General features: G+C 43.7%; 1 protein-coding gene across 9 annotated transcripts in view; it reads left to right on the forward strand.

The window, feature by feature from the left end:
* LARP4 (La ribonucleoprotein 4) overlaps positions 1–23787 on the forward strand; it is a 40873-nt gene that overhangs the window by 8378 nt on the left and 8708 nt on the right. For 3 of the 9 annotated variants that reach the window (XM_082212475.1, XM_082212477.1, XM_082212476.1), the window contains exons 2-13: positions 311–415; positions 2212–2359; positions 5146–5298; positions 8031–8106; positions 9233–9369; positions 10096–10199; positions 11208–11318; positions 12099–12152; positions 13587–13796; positions 15443–15546; positions 22492–22725; positions 23327–23375. In XM_082212475.1, coding sequence (XP_082068601.1) covers positions 413–415; positions 2212–2359; positions 5146–5298; positions 8031–8106; positions 9233–9369; positions 10096–10199; positions 11208–11318; positions 12099–12152; positions 13587–13796; positions 15443–15546; positions 22492–22725; positions 23327–23375 — 1383 coding nt within the window. In that variant the 5' untranslated portion in view covers positions 311–412. The remainder of the gene's footprint in view (positions 1–310; positions 416–2211; positions 2360–5145; positions 5299–8030; positions 8107–9232; positions 9370–10095; positions 10200–11207; positions 11319–12098; positions 12153–13586; positions 13797–15442; positions 15547–22491; positions 22726–23326; positions 23376–23787) is intronic. The other 6 variants (XM_082212478.1, XM_082212480.1, XM_082212479.1 and 3 more) reach the window with 3 other exon arrangements.

Genomic DNA, 23787 nt, shown 5'->3' on the forward strand with positions numbered 1-23787 from the left:
ATCTGCTGATCGGATCAGCTGATAAGTGGCTTAGCGGCTTAGAAAAGGGGGGGAAAGGGAAAAAAACCAGCAGGAACTCGCAAGACATTGTTGTCTTGCGAAGCAAGCCCATAGGAAATTCGTTTTGCGAAGCACCTCCAAAACGGAAAACTCTTTCGTCTAGCGAATTTTCCGTATTGCGAGGCATTCATCTTGCGGGGCACCACTGTACTGATGTTTAGTTGTACTGTGATCTTGGTGGGGGCAAAATTATATATGTGGCAATCCATAATGCTTCCTTATGCCCTGTTTTTTTCTGTTCTATGGACAGGGTATGGTACTAAAGCCACTCCTTGATGCTAGAGAGACTCCAGAAGGCTAGACTCTGGAATTCAACTTCCTTATTCTCTGGCCTGTGCTTCTCTGTGGCAAGATGGTCAGTGCTTGTTCAGTATCATTATACTGTCTTAATAAAGAGCCGTATCTTCCTGTGTGTTGCTGCAGATTATATTTCTGTTCTTCAGGAGAGCCCATCTTCCAGAGAGCAGGTTCTTGAAGCTGGGGGGGAAAGTTAAATTGCCAATGAGACAAGGTGTGGTTATAAGCCAGCCTGATCCCTTGAAACATGCAGACAACTGAATACCTGGAAGCTCCTCATAATATTTTTGGTTTCTGACTTGAGGGTTCTTGGACTTCATAGTTATTTAAACTTCCTGATAGAGAGGGTGCATTATTGAAAAACTGTCTGTGGGTTACACTGATGTTGGGTACATATTTTGAATGTTGGTGTTTGCAATGAGGTGCTGTTAAAACAATGAAAAGATACTTATCCATAGGATGAATTACTTCTTGGGAGACTGCATAGTTCTTATCAAATTTGGCACCTACTAAGAAGATGAGAGGAGCCTGCTGGATCAGGCCGGATCTAGTTCAGCCTCCTTTTCTCACAGTGGCTGAACAGTTGCCTGTGGGAAACCCAACGAGCAGGATTTGAGCACAAGAGCGCTCTCCCCTCCTGTGGTCTCCAGCTCTCCAAATCAAGGGTGTGGCACCTCCTGCCCAGGGGCCAAACCTGACCCACCAGGCCATTTTGGATAAGCCACGCCCACCTACCTGATGTCAGGTACGGGGCGAGTAAGGGTAGAGCTTCAAATGAACAATTGGGAGCCTAAGGTGGACTTCTGATTCTTCCCTTGCTGGAGCATTATGATTTCTGATGACTGATGTAAAAAGTCCATTGCACAGCACTTCTGAAGTTCTTGACAGCCAGCTGTTTATCAGGTGCTTGGGAACTGCAATGCAAGGGGCTTTGCCAACCCTGCGCTTAGCAAAGCTCTGAACGTTGGGCTTGCAAAGCTGCCTTCTGCAGGGATTGATTGTGCAACCAAGTTCCCCAAGGGGATTTGGTCAGGCAGGGGTGAACTCATTGCCCACGGTGATAGGTGATAATTTCAAGCTTGCTTTCCGCAGGGATTAGCTGTGCAATTGAGTTTCCATAGGGAGCTGGGCTGTACAGCTGATCTAGCAGCATCTCTCTCTGCCCCACATCTTACATACATGAGGTATGTTTGTGGGGTTTGCGAAAAATGGTATTGGAGGACACATTGGGGTCTGTGCCAGGCCAAATCTGGCTGGAGGTTCCCACCCTTGCTTTAAGAGCCTAGCAGTGGTCTAGCCTTATAGGGATGGGTTCCCAAAATGCAAGTGTGTCCAAACTGCAGGAAACATTTCATTCTAATGGTACCTCTTGTAGAATGGAACATGGTTTTGGCCCTCACTAAGGAATGTATTTATCAAACCTAAAACCTCATATAGTGAGGTGTGTTTTTTTTTGGGGGGGGGGTGTGCAAACTGCAGTAAATACCAGCATGCAGACTCAAAGAAGTTATTGCGGTGGTAGTAGGAGATAAAAATTGCTTACCAAGGGACTGTGGGGCAGGGAGAATGGTGCTTGCATATTTTCACAGCGGTTTACAAGAATCTAAGAAAGCCATACTGTTACACTGGGTTCCTTCACCCCATGGAATTGCTTAGAAATTGTGGGAAATTTATATCCCCTAATTACTCCATTACCTGCCCCACTGAGTTTTCACACTAGTCTTAACTAGATTGTAATACGGCTACAGCCCACTTCTTTTTAAATGGGAGATGGATTTCCAAAGCTTAACAGAAGAAATATTCCTGACCTTTTAAGTCTTGTTATTTGCTAATACACATCTTCTGTTTTCTCAGCAGGTAACATCGAAAGGTGCCAGCTTAAATCCTAATGCAAAGGTATGGCAGGAAAGCATGCAAGGAAACTCTGAAGCTGCACCAGCAACTAATGGCACTGAGCAATCATGGCAAGAAACAGCAGCTGTGCCGGGAAATAGTACAGAGGGTAAGATGTCAAGACCATACTTCTAAATATGAACAATGGCTTAATCCCTTGCTTAGCTAGGATTGTGGTTATAGTGTGACTCTAAATCCAGCAGTAAGAAGCAACCAGTTCTTTTGTCCTTGAAAGCACAGTAGCTGCTTCTGGGTGCTGGTTGTCTGTAACAGAAGGCGCTACTTCAGCTTCAGAAGAGGCAGCCGCTTTGCTTGGATTAGGAGTGGGGAACATGTGGCTCTCCAGATGTTGTTTGACTTTAACTCCCATCAGCCCCAGCCAGCATGAATAGTGGTTAGGGATTATGGAAGTAGCATCTGGAGAGCCGTGGGTTCTCCAGCCCTGGCTTAGGTAGAAATACCGTATTTTTCGCTCTATAACACGCACCCGACCATAACACGCACGTAGTTTTTAGAGGAGGAAAATCTGTAGGCATGCCACCCGTAGGCATTCCCTGCATAATACGCACAGACATTTCCCCTTACCTTCTAGGAGGAAAAAAGTGAGTGTTATGGTGCAAAAAATACGGTATATGTGAATTTGTGAGGAAGTGTATTGAAGATGTTCACATGGTTAGTACTCCTGAATGGGAGTGTTTCTAAAAAGTTACAAAGGCCCAATGATGACCCAAGTATCGCGCTAAGAGGGAAGCAAGTTGCTAAATGTACAGAAATGAATCTCTTTCTCACTTTGCCTTTTTCTGTTCCCTTTGTTTTCTTTTCTCACCCTTTCCTTGAGCTTTTTTCATCATTTCTGAACTTTAGTGAACATGTGACCCTGTGAACAAAAAGTTTGAAAGCTGAGGGCCATATACAACCTAAGCTGATTGAGTTATTCCTTAGATCATGTGTGTGGTAAACACATTGGCAAAATAATGCCTACAGAATTTAAGAATGGTGAAAACCTAGGCAGAATTGTGATATTTAGGATTATGCACAGCTTGAAAATTATTTTCATTTAAGAAGTAAGGTTTTCTCACTTGGTTCTGAATTCTTATGGCACCAACCACTTTTAGTGCTTTCCCACATACTTGTAGTGGAAATAGATTTTTTGAAATCTAAGTAGACATTCTTAGGATTTTTAAGCATGTGCAGTCTATATGAATTGTCACAATGCCTCTAGTTGTGTGGCCTCTAGTTCTTGGGGGTGGCGAGAAATGCGAAATGTAGCCCATCATCCCTTGCATATTTGAAGTTTAGGGAAATGTAGAATTGCTGGAATAAAAGCTACCTATGGGAGATTCTCTGCTGCGAGTAGTTGCTGTTTTCAAGGGAGAAGCAAGGTTGCTGTTAACCTTGTTTTGCTTGATTGTTCTGTTGCCTGTTAAACTCATACTTCAATGAACAATTGTTTCAGGTTTCAGTTTCCTGCTAATGCAGTGGGTTCTGGTGCAAACAAGATCTTCGAAGGAATTCATTTTGTTAGGGAAGGTAGTTCAGATAGACCAGAGAAGGTGGGTAGGGAAAACTGGTGTCTTTATGGAGTTTGCTTTAGCAGCTTCGAAATCTGTATTTGCCAGACTTTCTATTCCAAATTTTTCCTTTCTTCGTGTGCTGCATGAGGGAGCACATACAGCTCCAACACACAAACCAGTCTTTCGCTTTAATATTCTTCACCCCATGTGTTTGTCTTTTCTACCTCCCTTTCCTGAATTCCCACATTGCTGCTTAAACCTGTCAAGAACTTGGGCATTTAGAAAGAAAGCCGTTTGAAGGGAAACTACTGTTGGTATTTTCCCCTGGGTTGCCCTTATAAACAGCTCTCTTAGTGAAAGCTTGATATTTATTTGCAGGTGTCATCCATTCATTGTTACTAGGAAATCATAGGAAACTTAGGAAATTAAAAAATGTCACCTAGAAAATTTTCTACATCACTGTAACACACATGAGCATGTTTCACACACAGTTTTCTGCTTTCCCAGAAACACGTTGAGTATTAAAACTGGTTATTTTAATCTTGGCTATTGGCAGTTGTGATCACTTCTTAGATAAGAACTCGACCAGTTACTTAAGTACAGTATGTTTTGTAACTTCAGCAGCAGTTCAAAGCTGTTCTTATATATAAAATAAGCATGTAATACTTATTAAATAAGGAACGCGGGTGGCGCTGTGGTCTAAACCACAGAGCCTAGGGCTTGCCGATCAGAAGGTCAGCGGTTCGAATCTCCGTGACGGGGTGAGCTCCTGTTGTTCGGTCCCAGCTCCTGCCCACCTAGCAGTTCGAAAGCACATCAAAGTGTAAATAGAGGGCAGGAAGGTAAACGGTGTTTCTGTGCGCTGCTCTGGTTTGCCAGAAGTGGCTTAGTCATGCTGGCCACATTACCCAGAAGCTGTCTGCTGATGAACACTGGCTCCCTCAGCCTATAGAGCGAGATGAGTGTGCAACCCCAGAGTTGTCCGCAACTGGACCTAACGTTCAGGGGTACCTTTACCTTTTACTTATTAAATAATGTACTTTGAATCCACGATTAGTATTTGTCTGTGTGCGGGGGAAGGTGGGACTTCTAAATTCAGCCTTCTCCATTAATCAAAAGTTGACTGAAACTGGATAAAGGGAGCAAATAATATATAAAAGGCCCTGCACACTGAGTGTATGTGTGTACAGGTGTATAAAACTACATTGTTTGTAATGGTAACATTGATGGTTGCCAGGAGTTTGTTTTTGTTGACATTTGTAAGCTCCTTTGTGAAGGAAATGTCTAAAAAAGTGGGATACAATAAGAATGGAAGGAAATGCATTTTCATTGCTTGCAACCTGAGCTTTTTTCCCATTTATGGCTTTTGTACTTGTGCCAGGTAATCCTGAGGTTGCAGATGATGGTGCTAAGCGGTATGACACAATGTATTCATCTTGTGAAACGTCAAACAGCTCAGGTGTTGAGGAATCCGCGGCTAATGGAATGGTCTTGACACATGAAGAGCTTGGATACCAACTCTATGATGTTTCTGGTAAGCGTCCAGTCTACTTTGCGAGAGCCCCTAAATATAGGTACCTCCCTGTTTTTCTGGATATTCAAATTGTATGTTTTACCATTTGCATCAGCAATATCCATTACATATATTCTGTGTTAAAGTCCATTCATGTGTACTGCATGGGGATTATCAGCAAAATTCAGATTTAGAATAGTGACATGGTTTATTTGTTTCCTTCCACACAATGCACACACGTGCTTGTCGTTAAAGATTTAGGATGGTCTGACAATCCCTTGAATTTATAGAACCCTCAGGTTTTGTATGACTTTTAAAACTTGCAGTAGGGTTGTGAAAGAGCAGCTTGGAAGACAACGTGTAGAGGTAGTACAGTGGGGTATATTCTGAGAGTGAGATCAAAGAACTACTGACAGTGGCACTTAGGAGAAAGCTTCAGGGAGCCTGGAAGGGAAGCAACAGGTGATGTACTGTTTCAGGGGAAAATAAAACAACCTTTCTAAGAGTGTCATGCAATGTTATAGTCTCTGTCAGTGACCTTGTAGACTTGCCTAGTGTCTTCAGAAAGTATTGACTCCTCTCCTTGGATTGAATTTGAAAGATCATGTTTATAGACATATACAGCTGACACTAGTATTTTTTTTTACATAGTAAATCCTTATGAAGATGGTTCCCCCCCCCCCCCCCGTTGCTTACAGTCCTTAGGCAATATAGTCACACTGCAGTAAAATTTGCTACCATAAATGACACTGCATTTTGAATGAAGCACATATAAACCAGTTCCTTCATTCAGGTGTGGCCATGAACTTTCCTTTGTGTACCAGGCAGTGTGTAATACTTCAAATGAGGGGTGGTAGGGATTAATTCTCAGGACATTAAGTTCTGACTGGGAAGGAACTGATGCTCCATGTATGCTTTTCCTTCCCATGAGATGTCTGCGCTGTATGTAACGTGTAATAACAAGGAGCAGGCATCATGCATATATTCAGGGCACTGTTTCTTTTCACAGACTGGGATGGGGGAAAAGATGGGAGTTCTGCATCTTTGAAACTACCCAAAAAGAAAATTGACTTATCAAATCCCAAGATGGCAGTTTTCACCCTCATAGTAAAATAGTTGGATGTTTTCTCAACTTCTTCAGGGTAAAGAAGTGCCACAAATTACTGTATGTTTTGCACCTTCCTTTGTGTCATAATGGTCTTATACCTTTCCAGACAGTCTCCTTTATATCATTTAAAAGCTGAATGAGCTGAGACCAGAATCAGTTTGAACTCACAGTTGGACTCAGATTAACCATAGCTTGGCATCCATAGGCCTCTAACACGTCTCTATTGTGAGGCTACTAATAGCTACCTTTCCTCAGTTACAATATTCATGTTAACTTGAAATGAAAAGAAACTCTTAATTTTATGCCAGCTTTTAAACCATGGTGCCTGGTCAATCCAGGCAGTGATTTTTTTCTAAACCAGAAAGCGGTTGTTTTCGCACTCATCACCCCTGTTTCTTTGGTTGTGTCACAAGTGACTTAACTGGACATGTTTAGGGTAGGTGAAATAGTAAAATATTTTGTGGGTTAGAAGGCCTGACTTCATAAGTCCAGTATAAGCTTTGAAATGTTTCTGCTAGCTGAGGTGCGGAGGAGCTATAAACTGATTGTGTCATTAATAAAGCAATCCAGGAATTTCTGTTTAGAGCAGAAATATCAGAATGGATTTTCCCATGTGCTAGGTCATCGTAATAAAACCACTTAATAACAATAAATTTATATTTTTTTGTTCTACTAAAAGTACCTGTTGCAGTGCGGGGGAACCTCTAGCCTCCCATTTGGCCAAGCCATGCCCAGCTTCCATTATATGGTGTCAGGTGTGGGGCAGGTCATGACATTTGGTGCTTTGTGGGCTGTACCTTGGTCCACACATTTGATTTCGCCTAATTCCTAGTTATTCAGTGGGTGGCCTGCCACACAGGAGGTTGGGAAGATAATGATCTGCCAGTTTATCACTTCTGACCTAGAGCTACGTGCAACATAATGGTAAAAACATATTGTCAGATGCTGTGTGGTGGTTGCTGGTGAGTAACCAGGCAGGACTCCGACCTGTCTTTTACAGGTTTTATTGTGCAAATTATTTACAGTGCAGATACACAAGTTTCATGTCTGTCTTAGTCACTTGCAGAATCTGGGAGTGGCCTCTTCTGGCTTTCCCCCCAACGTAAGAACTTAGACACCCCAAATCTCTGCCTCCCCTCTTTGCGTTTCACCCCTCTGCGCGAGCTGGGCGACGGAAGTGGCATGCGTTCTTCCTGGCCAGCCCGCCTAGGTGAGGCGCTGGGGCTCTTAGCAGCATCTTTGAGCCCTTTACAACCTTGGCTGGCCCCTTCCCTCTCTTCTCCATTGGAGGTGTGGCTTTTGCCCTCGCTGGAAGAGGAACTGCTCCTCAGAAGCGTAGGAGACTCTCTGTATCCCAAACGCCCCCCTGCCTCCCTCCCCTGTTCCGATGGCAGTCCCCTGACACATATATACAATGAAAAGCATATACAAGAATACTGTACATTTCTAAGCTCAGTAACAAGATATAATATAGCCAATACCTTAAAGCAAAACTTGTATCGTATATCAGATAAGAAGGATGGCAGTTCTTAAACCTGCACTTATGCCCCCCTCCTCTGTACTTTGGGTGTTTTGTTTTTTGCTTTGTTTTTTTTTTTTTAAAGAAAAAATATTAGTAATTCACTCTTGAATTCATTTTTTTCAGATGAAGGCAGCCCCGTCATTTCTCCGGAAGACTTGAAAGAATGTTTGAAGAAACAATTGGAGTTCTGTTTCTCACGGTATTGAAACTCCTAATGTATTGGTAAATGTAACTAGGGCTAGATATGGGCTCTTGCCATGGTGTACTCCATTTGTTTGTGGGAGTGCAACTTCCATTCGCTCCAGCCAGCAATGGAGTCTAACAGTAACTGGAGGGCAGTTTACCTTTGCTTTAAGGACTCTTATGTAAGTGGTCAATTTAAAAAAAAAAAGCAAATGTTTCCTTTTGAATCCTCCTGTTAATATTTGGCACAATGCTACTGTGACCGAACGAGGTTGGCATTGTGCCTCCTGACCCAGTCAAGATTCTGAAATTCTTATTGTAAAAAAGAAATGCAAGTCACTTTTTAAGTTTTTGTTTGCTTGTTGAAATGTTTTCCTTTCTCCTTTGGGTTTTAGTAGCGATTTTATATTGCTCCCTGATAGTTTTTTTGCTAGTTTTTGTGCTCGCCTAGTTTTCTATTACTTCAGGGTTGCATCCAACAAAGTCCTCCCATTAGAGCAAGGACCTCTGTCTGTGCAATGAACCTGCATCTTTCCTTCTCTCTCCACGTGCCCCCTGCTCCCCCAAGATATGCTCCAGAAGGTTGGGGAAACCTCGGAACAGATTTTGAGGGGTGGCGTGGGAGGGCCCAAGGGCAGAGGAGAGAGGAAGTCCAGTGAGGAGCTGGACATCCTTGGAATAACAGGACATCTTTGCTGGATGCAACTTACTGTTTTGTATTTTTTATTGATACTGTGAACTGCCCAAGGGTGAAGTAGGTCGGATATAAATGTCTATAGATCAGTAGGTAGCTGCTCCTGACAGTTCAGCATTCACTAACCAGGCCAAAAACCATAAGGCAGATGTCTATTTGTAGTAATAGGCAACACGTATTGGTAATACTGTATCAATATTTAGAACAAATTGGTAAAAGGATGTTATGTTGCTGCTTTCATGATGTGTATGATTCCATCCTGTGATCTTGGTATATCTCTGTTACATGGATGTGTACAGTATAGTCCTATACAAAAACATTGTATCTTTAAAAGTTTCTATTTTTTCTTACTGTTTTGAAGTGTTTGATAAAACTGTCCCTATAAGCCACCCTGATTTCTGGGTATAATTTTACCAAGATGCTTATTTATTTATTCATTCATTTCTAGTGAGAATCTATCCAAGGATCTTTACTTGATGTCTCAAATGGACAGTGATCAATTTATTCCAATATGGACAATCGCCAACATGGAAGGAATTAAGAAACTGACAACTAATATGGATCTAATTGTGGAAGTACTAAGATGTATGTCAAACTCTTTTCGTAGCTGTATTTTTAGATGCATTTACCCCTGGATAAATAGGTGCATTTCTGTATCTGAGAAACATATGTCTGCACCGAAGGCACTTGTTGCTGTTTTTAACTGCATTCCACTCCCTTAAAGTGAAGCTGCACTGTTTTATTTGGGACTGCTTTGGTGCCCTTCCTGTACATAAACCTGTTATGTTTGAGCTATGTGAAACTGAAGGGAAATAATTACCTTCCCCTTTCATGCCCCAGGGTGAGATTCAATGTAGCTTCAGTGAGTGTGTCCTGCAGTGGGGCTCATTCTCATGTTAACCTTTCTTTCCTCAGAGGTCTGAAGGGCCTTGAGCAGTTTTTCATGTTATGGAGGCTGGTGAGAGGTGAAGGAAAATTGCACATCCTGTGGCATAAGTGCATTGTGGAAGTGAGAACGTCACTGGATGTTGCCCATAGATTTGTTGCAGTGGGTTTTTCTGGAGTAATTCCTACTTTGGTTTCTACTTCCTCTGGTTGAAACTTCTTTACCAAAAAGGGGAAAGATTAACATGAGAATGAGCAGAGCTTGTGGGCACTGAGAATCAAGTGAATTGAGTTACCCATTTCAGGATTTAAGTTGAAAATTGGGCGAAAGGGTTCATGTACGTCGTTCTTAGGGTCTTGTTGTGTTGTATCTGTTTCTGGCAGTTTAAAAACTATTCTTTAGCTACTACTTCTTTTTAAATTCAGCTACTCCTATAGTCCAAGTGGATGAACGAGGAGAAAAAGTTAGGCCAAACCACAAACGATGCATTATTATTCTCCGCGAGATTCCTGAAACAACACCTGTAGAGGTAAGAAAACATTCAAGCATTCCATTGATACAACAAGTTGGGGAAAAGTACCATTCTGCAGGGAAACTCATCTGGATAGAAAGGACCAGATTCAGCTGGCTTGGTGCACTTGCAGAAGTCAGCACAAGGGCTCATGGTAGCACAGTGGGGTTTTCCCCTCTCCTCCCCTTGCGCCATCTTCAAATCCATTCTGTGAGGTGTGAGGAGTGTGTGAGGAGATTGTTCTGTTGGGCAAACAGAAATGCTTGTCCTGATGGAAAGATCTCCTTAGCACTACGTTGAGTTCCACCCACAGCCGCCAATCACCTCTCAGGAATAAAGATATTTTAAGATGTCAATCCTGCAGAAAGCTTTCCTTTTCCCATTGAGAACTTAGAATGATGTGCATTGTAGTAAGGCAATACTCTCTAAGGCATTATTCTTGGTTAATCGCAATAACTCCCTCCAGGCTATCAGGGAGATTAGGAATATTTGGTAGCGATCATTTCCGCTTTTGTAAAGCATAACTGAGTAGCATTTGCCATACCTATACTAAATGCACCTTAAGAATGGCATTTTAAAAAATTGAGAAGTTGATTTTTTTAGTTGTGAAATATTAGTTCACAATAGCTGTGGATATGGATATTTGTTTTGGAACAAGGTTGCTTTGTTTTGCAGGAAGCCTATTTGACTTAGGAGATCACATGGTGGCTTTACAGATTGTTAGCAATCTTGTTTGGAGGTTGAAGTAAAGTAATGTTTCTTATTGTGATTGCTAAATGCACTGTTCCACATTTATGTAAGCGGAGTACAGGTCATTGCTATTGTAGGTAGCAGTGCTTCACTGAACTTAAGCATTGTGTACTCCAGTAGGAATTCAAAATATTTAAAAATAAAGATGATAAACATAGTACTGCATATATATTAATTCACTCTCTTTAGATGGCACAATGCCCCAGTTGATAATATGTCACAAAAACCTATACAGCAATTGTAATTTACTGAAATAGTCTTTTTTTCCCCCTTCAGGAGGTAAAGGCACTGTTTAAAAATGAAAGCTGCCCCAAAGTGATAAGTTGTGAATTTGCTCACAATAACAACTGGTACGTTACATTCCAGTCAGACACTGATGCACAGCAGGTAAGAAAATCATGTGGTGGCCAGCATTTTACACTGCTATTATATTCTGTCCTCTCCTGGTGGGTGAGGGGAGCCAAGACAGTTATAAACCTATGTATCTCAAAGCAATCATGTAAACGCAGCCAGAAGTTGAGAAGTGGGGAGACAACTTTAAAAGACTGAAGGCAGCTAAGAACACACAACTGATTAACGTTGCCTCCGTTACCTGAGGGGTGTGGGTGGCATAGCAGAATGGGCATATCCCAGCTGATCCAGGGGTGTATTTGCTGCTTTGATATGGGTAGGAAACCCTTTCAGCTCAAGAGGCACATTACCTTCCAGGCAACTTTATTGAGGCCACTTGCCAATGGTGAGTGGCAGCAAAGGAGGGCGGAGCAACAAATCAAATGCAACCATTGTAGAGAAGGCTGGTTTCTAGACACACTCTCACACTCTGTCCTTCATCAAAGCAAATAAGAGGCATTATCAGGAGGTCTAGGACACATTCCAGCCTGGCAAAAGCACACAGGCTAGTGAAGATTGTGTGGAAGAGTTCTGAGGGCTAGAGGCAAAGGTTTGGAGGACTGCCACCAGAGTGGCCACCCCAGCTTTAATTTAACACTTTATGTGGCAAAGCTCTTAACTGTTCCTAAAGTAACCTCCGTAAAAGGAGCCAGATTGTTTTTCTTTCTTTTTATTTCAGTTTGTATTTATGCAGATAGTTCCATAAGCTTTCCAATATCTCTGAAGTGTAATTCTATCAAAGCGAGTCTATCAGTGAATGTTTTTATATCTGTACAGGCATTTAAATATTTACGGGAAGAAGTTAAAACCTTTCAGGGCAAGCCAATAATGGTAAGTTGCCTCAAGTATTCTCGGATCTTAAGTTATACAGTGGTGCCTCGCAAGACGAAATTAATCTGTTCTGCGAGTCTCTTCGTCTTGCGGTTTTTTCGTCTTGCGAAGCACGGCTATTAGCGGCTTAGCGGCTATTAACGGCTTAGCGGCTTTAAGAAAAAGGAAACAAACTCACAAGAACTTGCAAGACGTTTCGTCTTGCGAAGCAAGCCCATAGGGAAATTCGTCTTGCGCGGTATTCGTCTTGCGAGGTACCACTGTATTTCAGTATTTAAATGATTGGTTGAGCACTGTGGCTTTAATACCAGTTTGGTGTAGGTGTAATGTTTCTCTCCAAATTGGTTTATTTTAATCATGGTTTAAAGCAAGGGTCAGGAACCAGCGGGATCCTGATCTTTCTCTCGTCTCCACTCCCCCGCCTCCCACAACCAAGAGGGCCAACTTTTAACATTGGGATGGGACTGATGGGGAACTTCCTAGTGCAGCTGATCCCAGCTGCTTGTTGTTTTTTGTAGGCTCTCTTCAGGGGACAACAGTCAGCTGATTGTCACTGCTTGCAGAGAGCTGTGTGCTGCACTTTGTCAGGGCTTCAATCAGCTGATAGCCAGGCCTTCAAAGTGTCTTGCAGAAGGCTTTGCAGGCACCTTTGATTGCCTGTGCCTGCAGCCCACTTTGGGCCAAGTCACAACTACTTGCCGCATACATGACATTGTATATGATGGTCAGGTATAGGGCAAGTGGTTATGGCTTGAACAGAGGTTCCCCACCCCTGGTTTCAAGCATGGTTAGCATTACTGGAGTTGACTACAGTTAAGTCTAATCAGGATTGCATTGCGGACATGGTTTTGAGGCACATTTTAGTCTTATTCATAGTGCCAACCGAACCGAACAACATTAAACTATGGCCAAGCAAACCATGAAAGTGGGAGACGAGAGGGTAGCACATCTTTGATGTGGGGGAGAGTCTGCTTCAAGTGGTGCTTTACAAAGCTGCAAAGAGCATTTTGGCAGGTGCACAATCCCACCTTCTGGTGAATCATGCTAATCCTGGTCAATCATGCTCCTCATTCCAGCATTAGTGGAACTTCTTGCTCTTGCTAGCATACCTACTAAGCAGATCTGTCTCAATAATATTGAATGACAGTGTTGGATTAAATAGTCAGTTTTAATTGTTGTGACATTTTGGAAGGAAGGCTTATATTGGGTATTTGGAATATAGAACTTCATCCCAGAAGCAAACCAAATTGTAAACTTTGTTGAAAGTGCATTCTTAGCAATTTGTAAAAGCTAGTTCTGCAGGCTAACCTGATAGGTGAAGGAAGTAGTACACACAATTGTGGCTTCCTCTTTTCTTTTACTCTGATACAGACCTTTTAATGGCCTTGTCACCATGTAAAGTAAATGTGCTGTGGTTTCATCTTCCTTTTGCAGGCCAGGATAAAAGCCATCAACACATTTTTTGCCAAGAATGGTTACCGGGTAGTGGATTCCAGTGTGTATGTTCAATCTGTTCAAACACAAGCACAGTTTGCCTCACCACTGTTTATGCAGCCTGTATATAGTCCTCAGCAGTACTCCATCTACAGTATTGTGCCTCAGACATGGTCTCCAAACCCTGCACCTTATTTTGAAACACCACTGGTAAGCTTATGCTTAAGTCTCATGTGTGAGTCACCTGGGTTTATCTTTCTTCGGTGGTGTCAGGGGTTCAGGAGCAGAGGCGAGGGCAAGGGAGGAAACAGAGAGCGAGGGGGAGGAGTCCGAAGGAAAGATGAGCGATGACGACGACCCGAGGTCTCCGAGTCTGTCCAGTGAATCGGAAGATTCACAGAAAGGAGCGCCAGTGACCAGAGCAAGGGGGGAGCTTAGGGGGACACCCCAGGAAGAAGGGACAAGAGGGGGTTCAGAGAGCAGCAGTTGGAAATCGGGGCCAACGTCCCCAACAGAGCGCAGTGGGGAGGAAGGGCGCCAGGCATCGGGATCAGGCGGCTCGCCGCAGGGGGGAGGACATGAGTCAGGAGTGGCCACACCTCCATCGGAGAGAGAAGAAACGGTCAAACGGAAAGTGGGAGGTTGGGCGCGCGCGCCAAGTTCAAATGCACAGGAAGGCGGCACAGTAAGCAGCCCGGAAAGGGAGCCAGGTCCTAAAGCCCGCCGCAAGGAGACAGAAGGGTCCGGGGGGTCAGCGTCAGAAGAGTCCCGGAAGGAAGAGACCACGGGGGGCAGAGGGACCCAGAGAAGAATGGTCAGGCGGAAAAGGTGGAGTAAGGCTAGGGTATTAAGTTGGTGTACAGGAGGCGGGGACTCAGACGGAGCTTCGCCGGTCTAGCTTATAAGACGTAGGGCTGCACGCTGCAGCTTGGAATTGGAAACTGTAACTTAATAAAGACTTTTATAAAGTGAACGCTGGCTAGCGTGATCCTCTGTGAGCTGGGATCTGGAAGCAGCCCTGACAGGTGGGTTCAGAAGAACACTGTTATGTCAAATCAAATTTTATTAAACGGTCACAGACCAGATTAATACTGTTATGTCATTAAATACCACCTGAGTATTTTTAAAAATAGTCTTTAAGCATTTTCAGTACTAAAGGCAGATAAACTGTCTTACTCAAAATTACTGAGTGGTTTTAAAGGCCTGCTTGAAAAACCATGAGATTCTGCAATGGAATAACAGTAATAAATTTGAGCCTTCCCTAGCTATGAACTACAATTAGTGGGTTTAATAATGTTCAGCATTCTACTAGTCGCTCTGGAAATAAGCTACTGAGGATTCAAGGCCTCTACACACAGACCTTTTAATTTTAAACTAGTGATAGATAATCACTGCAGAAATTCACACCTACAGCCACCGGGGTATGGGTTTTGGAGAGATGTTGAAGAAGCCCTGCTATGCAAGATTATCCTCAGCAAGCCCTGTCTTTGAAACTCTGGGAATTCTTGCTGTTAATATAGAGAAACCACACATTGGTTCTCTCCTTCTCTCCTTGCTTGAGCTAACATATCTTGTCCCCATTTTCCTGCCTTCTTATGTGAGCCCTGACTTTCTAGCCTTTACATACTCTAAGGAGAATATCTCCACTCGGTATAGCATTACCTCGCCCCACAGCTAAGTATTCTGGTAAAAGGGGAAATGTATACAGTTGGTGGAAATGTGGAGGTAGGGCAGCATACTTAACTTGGTTTTGAGTATACTGTTGTGGTCCTCAGTTTTCTAGTTAAAGAACCTTTGTTTACAGTGGGATGAGTCCTCTATGCTACCTCTTGATATATACTTTGTGTCTGCTGCAGGCTCCATTTCCTAACGGTGGATTTGTGAATGGCTTCAATTCACCAGGATCATACAAGACAAATGCTGCTGGATTAAGTATAGCTCGCCCATTCCATAGAAACCGGTAAGAAAACTGGCCACACCCTTTTTGGGAGACATATGACTGCATCTGTCTTGTTAGCCATTTGTAATGGGAATTGGGGTTGCTTGTGCGTAAACTGCAAACTGCTCAAAGCTGGTTGTATAGCTAAACCTTTCCCTGGTTTGACAGCCCTTACAACGCGACTGTCTCAGTCACTGGCAGAATCCGTCAGCGGGCGTTTCCTAAACTTCCTCCAACATAAAAATTCCTTGACTCCAAGTGTCCTCCTAGATTCTCTGCGCGGAAGCTTTCTGCGCAGCGTGGGCGTGCCAAGCGGAGGTCCTGTGCTCTCTCCGCTGATTTCACTGGAAGAGTCTCGGAGCCTCCCCTCCGCAGTACTCTCAGCCTCCCCTTTCTCCCTGGTGTCCCCTGGATTTCCTTCCTCAGCGGAAGCTCTCTCTCTCTCCTTGCTAGTTCCCTCCCCTGCATCATTGGAGCGTCTTACCTCTCCTCTCGCCTCTGATGGCAGTTCCCTGACACCATTCTTTTGATCAACGCAGCTTTCTCCCTTCTGTCTGTTTAGTCATTCGGAGACAGATTCCGGTTCAGAGAACTTACAATTCCAAGCTAGAATTTGCTTCCACTGGTCCTAGGATTAGCTAGGAAACAGCTTCATAAATTTATATTTGCTATAGCTCACCACGCAAAATGTTTTAAGTCTTGGGTGTAGTTCGCAATAAGATTTGCTTCTGTTCTTGTGATATGCATGGGCCATGGGACACTTACTGCTTCTTGGCTACAAGCATGTCTCCACCCCTGTACTGAAGGCAATGACAGGTTGTGAAGGGAGGAAGAAACCACAGATTTTTACCATGCTTGCTGTGCTCAGGAGAAGCTGCTTTCACAGCAGCTCCACAAGGTGTGAGACCAGCAGCAGGGAGAAGGTAGGGAACTTTCAGACACCCTTGTCCACTCCTGTTTGAACTAAGCAGAATTTAACCCCCACTGTTTAGCAGTGATTAAATCCTGCTGCCTTAGGTGCACAGCCAATGCAGAATTTAATACTTATCAGTGGCATCAGCTGATGGGCATGTGGATGTGGTTTAGGGGAACAGGCTATGTGGGCCAATTTGACCCCTTGCAGGCCAAAATTTGCCTGTGAGCCAGAGGTTCCCCACCCCTGCATTGCAGGCTCATTCTTCTGTTGTATTGAAGTGTTTATCAGTGACACACTTAAAGGAATGCTCTCTGCAGTTGGGTGTGCAGTGGAGGAAGGCGTAGTGCAGTTGTACAGTACAACATTTCAGTGACAAGTTCATTTCAAGCTACTTCTGTTATAACCGACATATTGTCTCCACCTCTGTAATTCATTTACCAAATTAGACTCTGTTCTGATACAGCTGTAAAGATTTGAGTGTAGATATGCTCATTCATAAAAGAAGAAAAAATCCAGTAAATGGGAGCAACTCGTAATTACTGAAAATGATAGTGTGCTAGGTTAACACAGTCATTGCTTTCTGTGAGATTTCGTTTGCAAACAGCCTTTGTACACATTTGGGGAGGCCAAAGTTCAGGGTTGTCAGACAGTATCACTAACAGAAGTTGGACTATGATACGGTAATTTCAGCAACAACGGGACCTGTGCTACTGGTGTTTTAATTTTAACCGAAACTCAATAAAATTTGGTTTGTGCAGACACTTGGCTTTCTAAAGCCTTTAGAATCATAGAGTTGGAAGAGACCACAAGGGCCATCGAGTCCAACCCCCTGCCAAGCAGGAAACACCATCAGAGCACTCCTGACATATGGTTGTCAAGCCTCTGCTTAAAGACCTCCAAAGTAGGAGACTCCACCACACTCCTTGGCAGCAAATTCCACTGTCGAACAGCTCTTACTGTCAGGAGGTTCTTCCTAATGTTTAGGTGGAATCTTCTTTCTTGTAGTTTGGATCCATTGCTCCGTGTCCGCTTCTCTGGAGCAGCAGAAAACAATCTTTCTCCCTCCTCTATGTGACATCCTTTTATATATTTGAACATGGCTATCATATCACCCCTTAACCTCCTCTTCTCCAGGCTAAACATGCCCAGCTCCCTTAGCCGTTCCTCATAAGGCATCATTTCCAGGCCTTTGACCATTTTGGTTGCCCTCCTCTGGACACGTTCCAGTTTGTCAGTGTCCTTCTTGAACTGTGGTGCCCAGAACTGGACACAGTACTCCAGGTGAGGTCTGACCAGAGCAGAATACAGTGGCACTATTACTTCCCTTGATCTAGATGCTATACTCCTATTGATGCAGCCCAGAATTGCATTGGCTTTTTTAGCTGCCGCGTCACACTGTTGGCTCATGTCAAGTTTGTGGTCAACCAAGACTCCTAGATCCTTTTCACATGTACAGTGGTGCCTCGCAAGACGAAATTAATTCGTTCCGCAAGTCTCTTCGTCTTGCGGTTTTTTCGTCTTGCAATGCACGGTTTCCCATAGGAATGCATTGAAAATCAATTAATGCGTTCCTAGGGAAACCGCCTTCAGACCAGGTCCGGGAACAGTCTGTCCCCGGACCTCTTCTGAAGGCTGGGGGGGGGGGACAAGGGCTTTTCTTCCCACCCCCAGCATTTTAAAAAACCCTGGGACAGCGGAGGACTTCTCCGCTGTCGGGGCGATCTTAAAATGCTGGCGGGCGGCATTTTAAAATCGCCCCGGACAGCAGAGGACTTCTCCGCTGTCCGGGGCGATTTAAAAGCCCCTGGGAAGGCGGGCAGGGGGGACAAAGACTTTAGCCCGCTGCCCGCCTTCAGAAGGTGTCCCCGCCCCCCCTCCCCACTTCGGAACAGCTTTCGCTCCCGCCCGCCAGCATTTTAAGATCGCCTGGGGCAGGCGGGGGGGGGGAGGCAGGCGGGGGGGAGCAAAGACTTTTGCCCCCCGCCGGCCTTCAGAAGAGGTCCTCTTCTGAAGGCCGGCTGTGGGCGAAAGTCTTTGCTCCCGACCGCCAGCATTTCCCTATGGGCTTTCGTCTTGCGATGCAAGCCCATAGGGAAATTCGTCTTGCGAAGCAACTCGCAAACGGAAAACCCTGTTCGTCTTGCGGGGTACCACTGTACTGCTCTCAAGCCTGTCTTTAGTAAGACAGCCTGAGACATTTTGGTATGGACTGAGTTTCAGATGCCACCAGCCTGTGGAACCTACTTTCTGTGGAATTGCTTGTACTAAGTGAAAAGCTGGGGGAAATGTAGAAGATGCTGAGAGGTCCTCTTTGTGATTATCAATATCTTTCATATCCTAATTTCTCTTTCATATCCTAACTGGTGTTTCCTGCTTGGCAGGGGGTTGGACTCGATGGCCCTTGTGGTCTATTCCAACTCTATGATTCTAATTTACAGTTGCCATAGCTTTGAGATTGACTAGAAAGTTTCAGCGTCTTACGTTTTTAATCTAAACCAGAAGATGTTCTGGTTTAGCCAATATGAATGTGTATCTGTCTTTTCCAGCTGTTTTAATATTATTACATGGGCTTTTAAAGCTTGGTTTCAGAGCCTTATGAAACTATCTAACCACATTGGAAAATGATTTTCTCCTTACAAAAGTATTTTTGTCAGTGGGCATACATTTTAGGAAAACAAATATCTTGGCCTGCCTTAACTATGCCGTGCCCCCCCCCCCAGCTGAACAAAATATTTCTAATCTTTGAGAATATCCTGTAGGATTAAATCACACCACAGCTTTGGAGATACATGTTCCTTTGAGTAATATTTCTTGACAGATCAGGCGGTTGTGCGTTTTTTATTTTATGGCAGCATCGAGAATGAGATGTGGATTCTGAGTATCAGCCCTGTGATGATAAATATTGCACATGAGAGAAAATGGGCCTAGCAATCGAAGTCTGAGCATCTCTTAATATTCTCATACTTTTCTCTCCTGCTCTTTTCTTTCTTTGACCTCTCTTTCTCTTGCTTAGGCTAAGAATGTGTGCCCTTCTCAATGACAGCTAAGATTATGAGATCTGAGGGCTGGCTCGCACTTTGAAACCTGGTTTTAAAAGCTTCATATTTCTATTTAATTGTACTGTTTCTTAGTCATAGCATTATTCTGAAATTTGTAAACTCTTCATTTGGCTATTACTAGTGTGATTTGTATTGTACTACACTTCAATTCTTCAGTTTCCTATAAGGAGTCATTTCTCAAAAGAAAAGCTATAGAAGTCTCTGCATTTAGGTTTTAAAGCATTCTGGGCCCTCTTGGCAGTTTTTGTTGATGTCCTATGAAGACTTCGATAACCTCCTTGAAATGGGGATGAATGGATTAGCTGATTCCAGTTACTGCAAAAAGAAGCAGTAGTTACCAACTGGTTTCTAAATATATTTCAGACTTTTGCAAACGCATTTGTGACATTTGAAGTTGAATCAGTTTACAGTTTGGATCAATAAAGAGTTTTTCCATTAAGGATTAGATTTATTAATACTGTGATACTAAATTGATGGCTGTACACTCTCTCTACTCACAACAGACATAATAGTTTAGCAGGGTGTGTTCTGCTCAAACCCACCTTACAGTGTTTCCAGCTAATACTGAGTAAGTCTATTTAGGACCACCCCCAAAAAATATTTGAGTGTTTTCAAAGAAACTACTTGCACCTTGATCCCCTAGTGGCAAAGGATTTCTTGGAGTTATTTGCCTCTTGGGCCTTCCTCACAGAGATGTGATTTTATTGAGACATTATATAAATAAATAATAAATTTATAAACATTTTTTTAATTATACCCCTCCCTTCCCAGTTCAGAAAACTGGGCTCAGGGCAGCTAACAACAAATTTAAAACACTTAATTGTAATACAACATAGAAGCAGCATAAAATACAGTATAAAAGCATGAATAATAATAAAGTTCAAAGTTCAAAAATCAATTTGGGGGAAATCCATCCAATAAACATTAGATAGTCATCAGGGCTAGCTGGCTGAATTAGTCCTACTTGAGCCAGTGAAGAGGCCAGGGGAGAATTGGCTGTGGGGTCCCAGAGCAGGTAGTCATCATAAAAGGGGAGAGGGAGGAAAGAGAAAGGAGGTCAAATCCTGTACGGCCCTAGTCTCATGGGACAGAGCATTCCACCAGGTCGGAGCCATCACTGAAAAGGCCCTGGCCCTGGTGGAGGATAGTCTGACTTCCTTAGGGCCTAGGACCTCTAAACTATGGTTATTCATGGACATTAAGGTCCTCTGCAAGGCATACCAGGAGAGGCGGTTCTGTAAATACGAGGGCCCTAAGCCACAAAGGCCTTTAAAGGTCAAAACCAGCACCTTGAACCATGAGCCTATACTCCACCGGGAGCCAGTGCAACTGGTAAAGCACTGGGTGAATATGCTCCCATGGCAGGGACCCCGTGAGGAGCCTCGCTGCAGCATTCTGCACCCACTGGAGTTTCTAGGACAGTTTCAAGGGCAGCCCCGTGTAGAGCAAATTACAGTAGTCAAGCCTGGCGGTGACCATCGCATGGATCGCCGTGGCCAGATCAGGGTGGGAAAGGTAAGGGACCAACTGCTTAATGCGGCAAAGATGGAAAAATGTCGCCTTAGCTGTTGTTGTAACCTGCGCCTCCATGGAAAGGGAGGCGTCAAGGATTACACCCAAACTCTTAACAGAAGGCACTGGCACTAATTGGGCTCCCGCGAGTGAAGCGAGTTGGTCCCTCATCCCCATGCCATCCCGACCCAGCCAGAGGACCTCTGTCTTTGAAGGATTTAGTTTCAATCGGCTCCCACAAAACCATCCAGCCACAGCCTTTAAGCATCTGGTCAGTGTGTCTGGGGCTGAGTTGATGTGGCCATCCATCAGCAGATAGAGCTGAGTGTCATCAGCATATTGGTGACAACCCAGCCCAGAGCTCCAGACAATCTGGGCAAGGGGGCACATAAAGATGTTAAAAAGCATTGGGGAGAGGATTGCGCCCTGCGGCACTCCACACACCAAGGAGTGGCATGACGACATCTCCCTCCCTAGCGCCACCCTCTGTCCCCGACCAGAGATAAAAGAGCACAGCCATTGTCAGGCTGTGCCCTGTATCCCCAGGTCGGTGAGGCGCTTGTCCAGAAGATCATGATCGACCATATCAAAGGCTGCTGACAAATCTAAAAGAATCAACAGTCCCGACACGCCTCGATCCAGTTGTCTAGGGAGATCATCTGTTAGGGTGACCAGAGCCGTCTCGGTCCTGAAACCAGGACGGAAAACGTACTGAAATGGATATAAAACCGATGTTTCCTCCAGAAACCTGCCAAGCTGTTCAGCAACCGATCTCTCAATTACCTTACCCAGATACGGAAGATTTGAAACTGGGTGGTAATTGGATTGATCTAAAGGATCTAATGAAGTTTTGTTTAAGAGCTGACACACCATTGCTTTCTTCAGCTCCCTTGGGAATGTCCCCGTGAAAATAATGATGATTGCATTTGGGGACCTTATTTTACAAGCTGTAAGCTTAGTGTTGTCTGGGTACCACATTCATACAGGGAGTCAATGCATATTGAAACTGAGTGTTTTTTTATTTAAAAAAAGGGGGAAGTAATGATCTGTTTTAACATGATTAATTGCACCCAAAAAAAAGAAAAATTATGGAGACCCTTATTTTGCCCTATATTTTAATTTCGGAATAGGTGAGGACAAAGGAAATGGGGGCATGCTCATTTAAAGGTAGGAAATGAGTGGTTGGATTTTTGAGCTGAACCTGAAAAGGGATTAGAGTGATTATAAAGATACACAACTTGACATGCACAAAAAACCATGCTGAGTAAAAAAATAGCCTTGTTTTTGCTTTCAAACATTGTATTCTGTCAATTCACAGTAGTGATGCTGGTGGCCAATGTAGATTTGTATTGTTATTAGGAAAAAAATACTACTAGGCTTCCTTAGTTCTTAATGTGTTGGTGGCCAGTTTAGTTTGTTGACAGGAGCACCTTTTTGTACTGTTGGGTTAATTTATGTCCACGTATTTTACATATCCAGCGTGAAGCCTCATTTCCGATTGTCAAGTAGTTCTGAACATTCTGCTGAAGTAACATCCGCAGTCAGTGCTGTGTCCATAGGAGATGGACAACTGCACAGAGCCAGCTCAAGGAACTTCCAAACGGAACGGCAAGCAAACTCATTGTCAGGACACCAAGATCAAAGCTATTCACCGAAGGATTCTTCTGCTACACAGATAGAGCAAAATGGTGATTATGGCATGAGCCGAGGCAGGTAAGGAATACATCATTTACAGGTGTGCTTTAAGGTTTCTGCCAGCTATATAAAGCTGTGTTATAATGAGCTAGATCGTTGGTCTATCTAGCCAAGGATGTCTGTGTTGACAGGTAGTAGCTGTTGTCAGGCAGGGGTCTTTCTCAGCGCATCCAGTGCTCTATTTTGTCAGCATTTGAACCTGGGACTATTTTGCTACAGTAAAGTCTCAAAGCTACTCTTAAAACAAAGTTCTACAAATAAATGAAATTCATATAAATGCTGTTCTTAAATTTAATATTCAAAATCAGTAGCAGACTAAAAGTGAATAATAAGAAAGGAAAATACCCCCTCTCACACATCAAAGATAAACATTGAGCTAAAGTAGTCCCCAAAACCACCACAATATTAACACTGGTGCTGGAAAGATATTACTATTAATTTTCTGAAGGAACCTTCTCTCTGCCAGCTCTAGAGTGTCCACAAAACCAGGCAAACTCCAATAAAACACAGGGAATAAAAGATGTGTGGGCATTTAATCATATCAATAAGCTGTTGACAGTTTTAGCAGCTTTTAAAATAGTTAGAAAGTTCATGGAAGCTTCCCTTTGCTTATTTACAGGAGAAACATTTTCAGAGGTCGGAGAAGGCGGGAAGATGACAGACTTGTGGTAAGGTTTTGGGCTTACTAAAAGGAATATTTGTACAGTCATACCTCGGGTTGAAGTTGCTTCAGGTTGAGCGTTTTTGGGTTGCGCTCTGCGGCAACCTGGAAATAACAGAACGCGGTACTTCTGGGTTTCGCCGCTCGCGCATGCACAGACGGTCAAAATGACACCGTGCATAGAAGCGGCGAATTGCGGCATGCGCAGACACGGGTTGCGTTCTGCTCTGGATGTGAACGGGGCTCCGGAAGGGATCTTGTTTGTATCCAGAGGTAGCACTGTACTGTAAAACAGCCCTTCATGTGCCAAAAGAGGTTCTGTCATTTCCAAAATAGTGGCTTGGATCATTCGTCCCTTCTGCCCAAACAGTGACCCTTCTCTTCATTCCCACCTGTATTGCACGTAATGGAATTAGATT

This window comes from Podarcis vaucheri (assembly GCF_965113315.1).
Source record: "Podarcis vaucheri genome assembly, chromosome: 2".
NCBI classification, from domain to species: Eukaryota; Metazoa; Chordata; class Lepidosauria; order Squamata; family Lacertidae; genus Podarcis; species Podarcis vaucheri.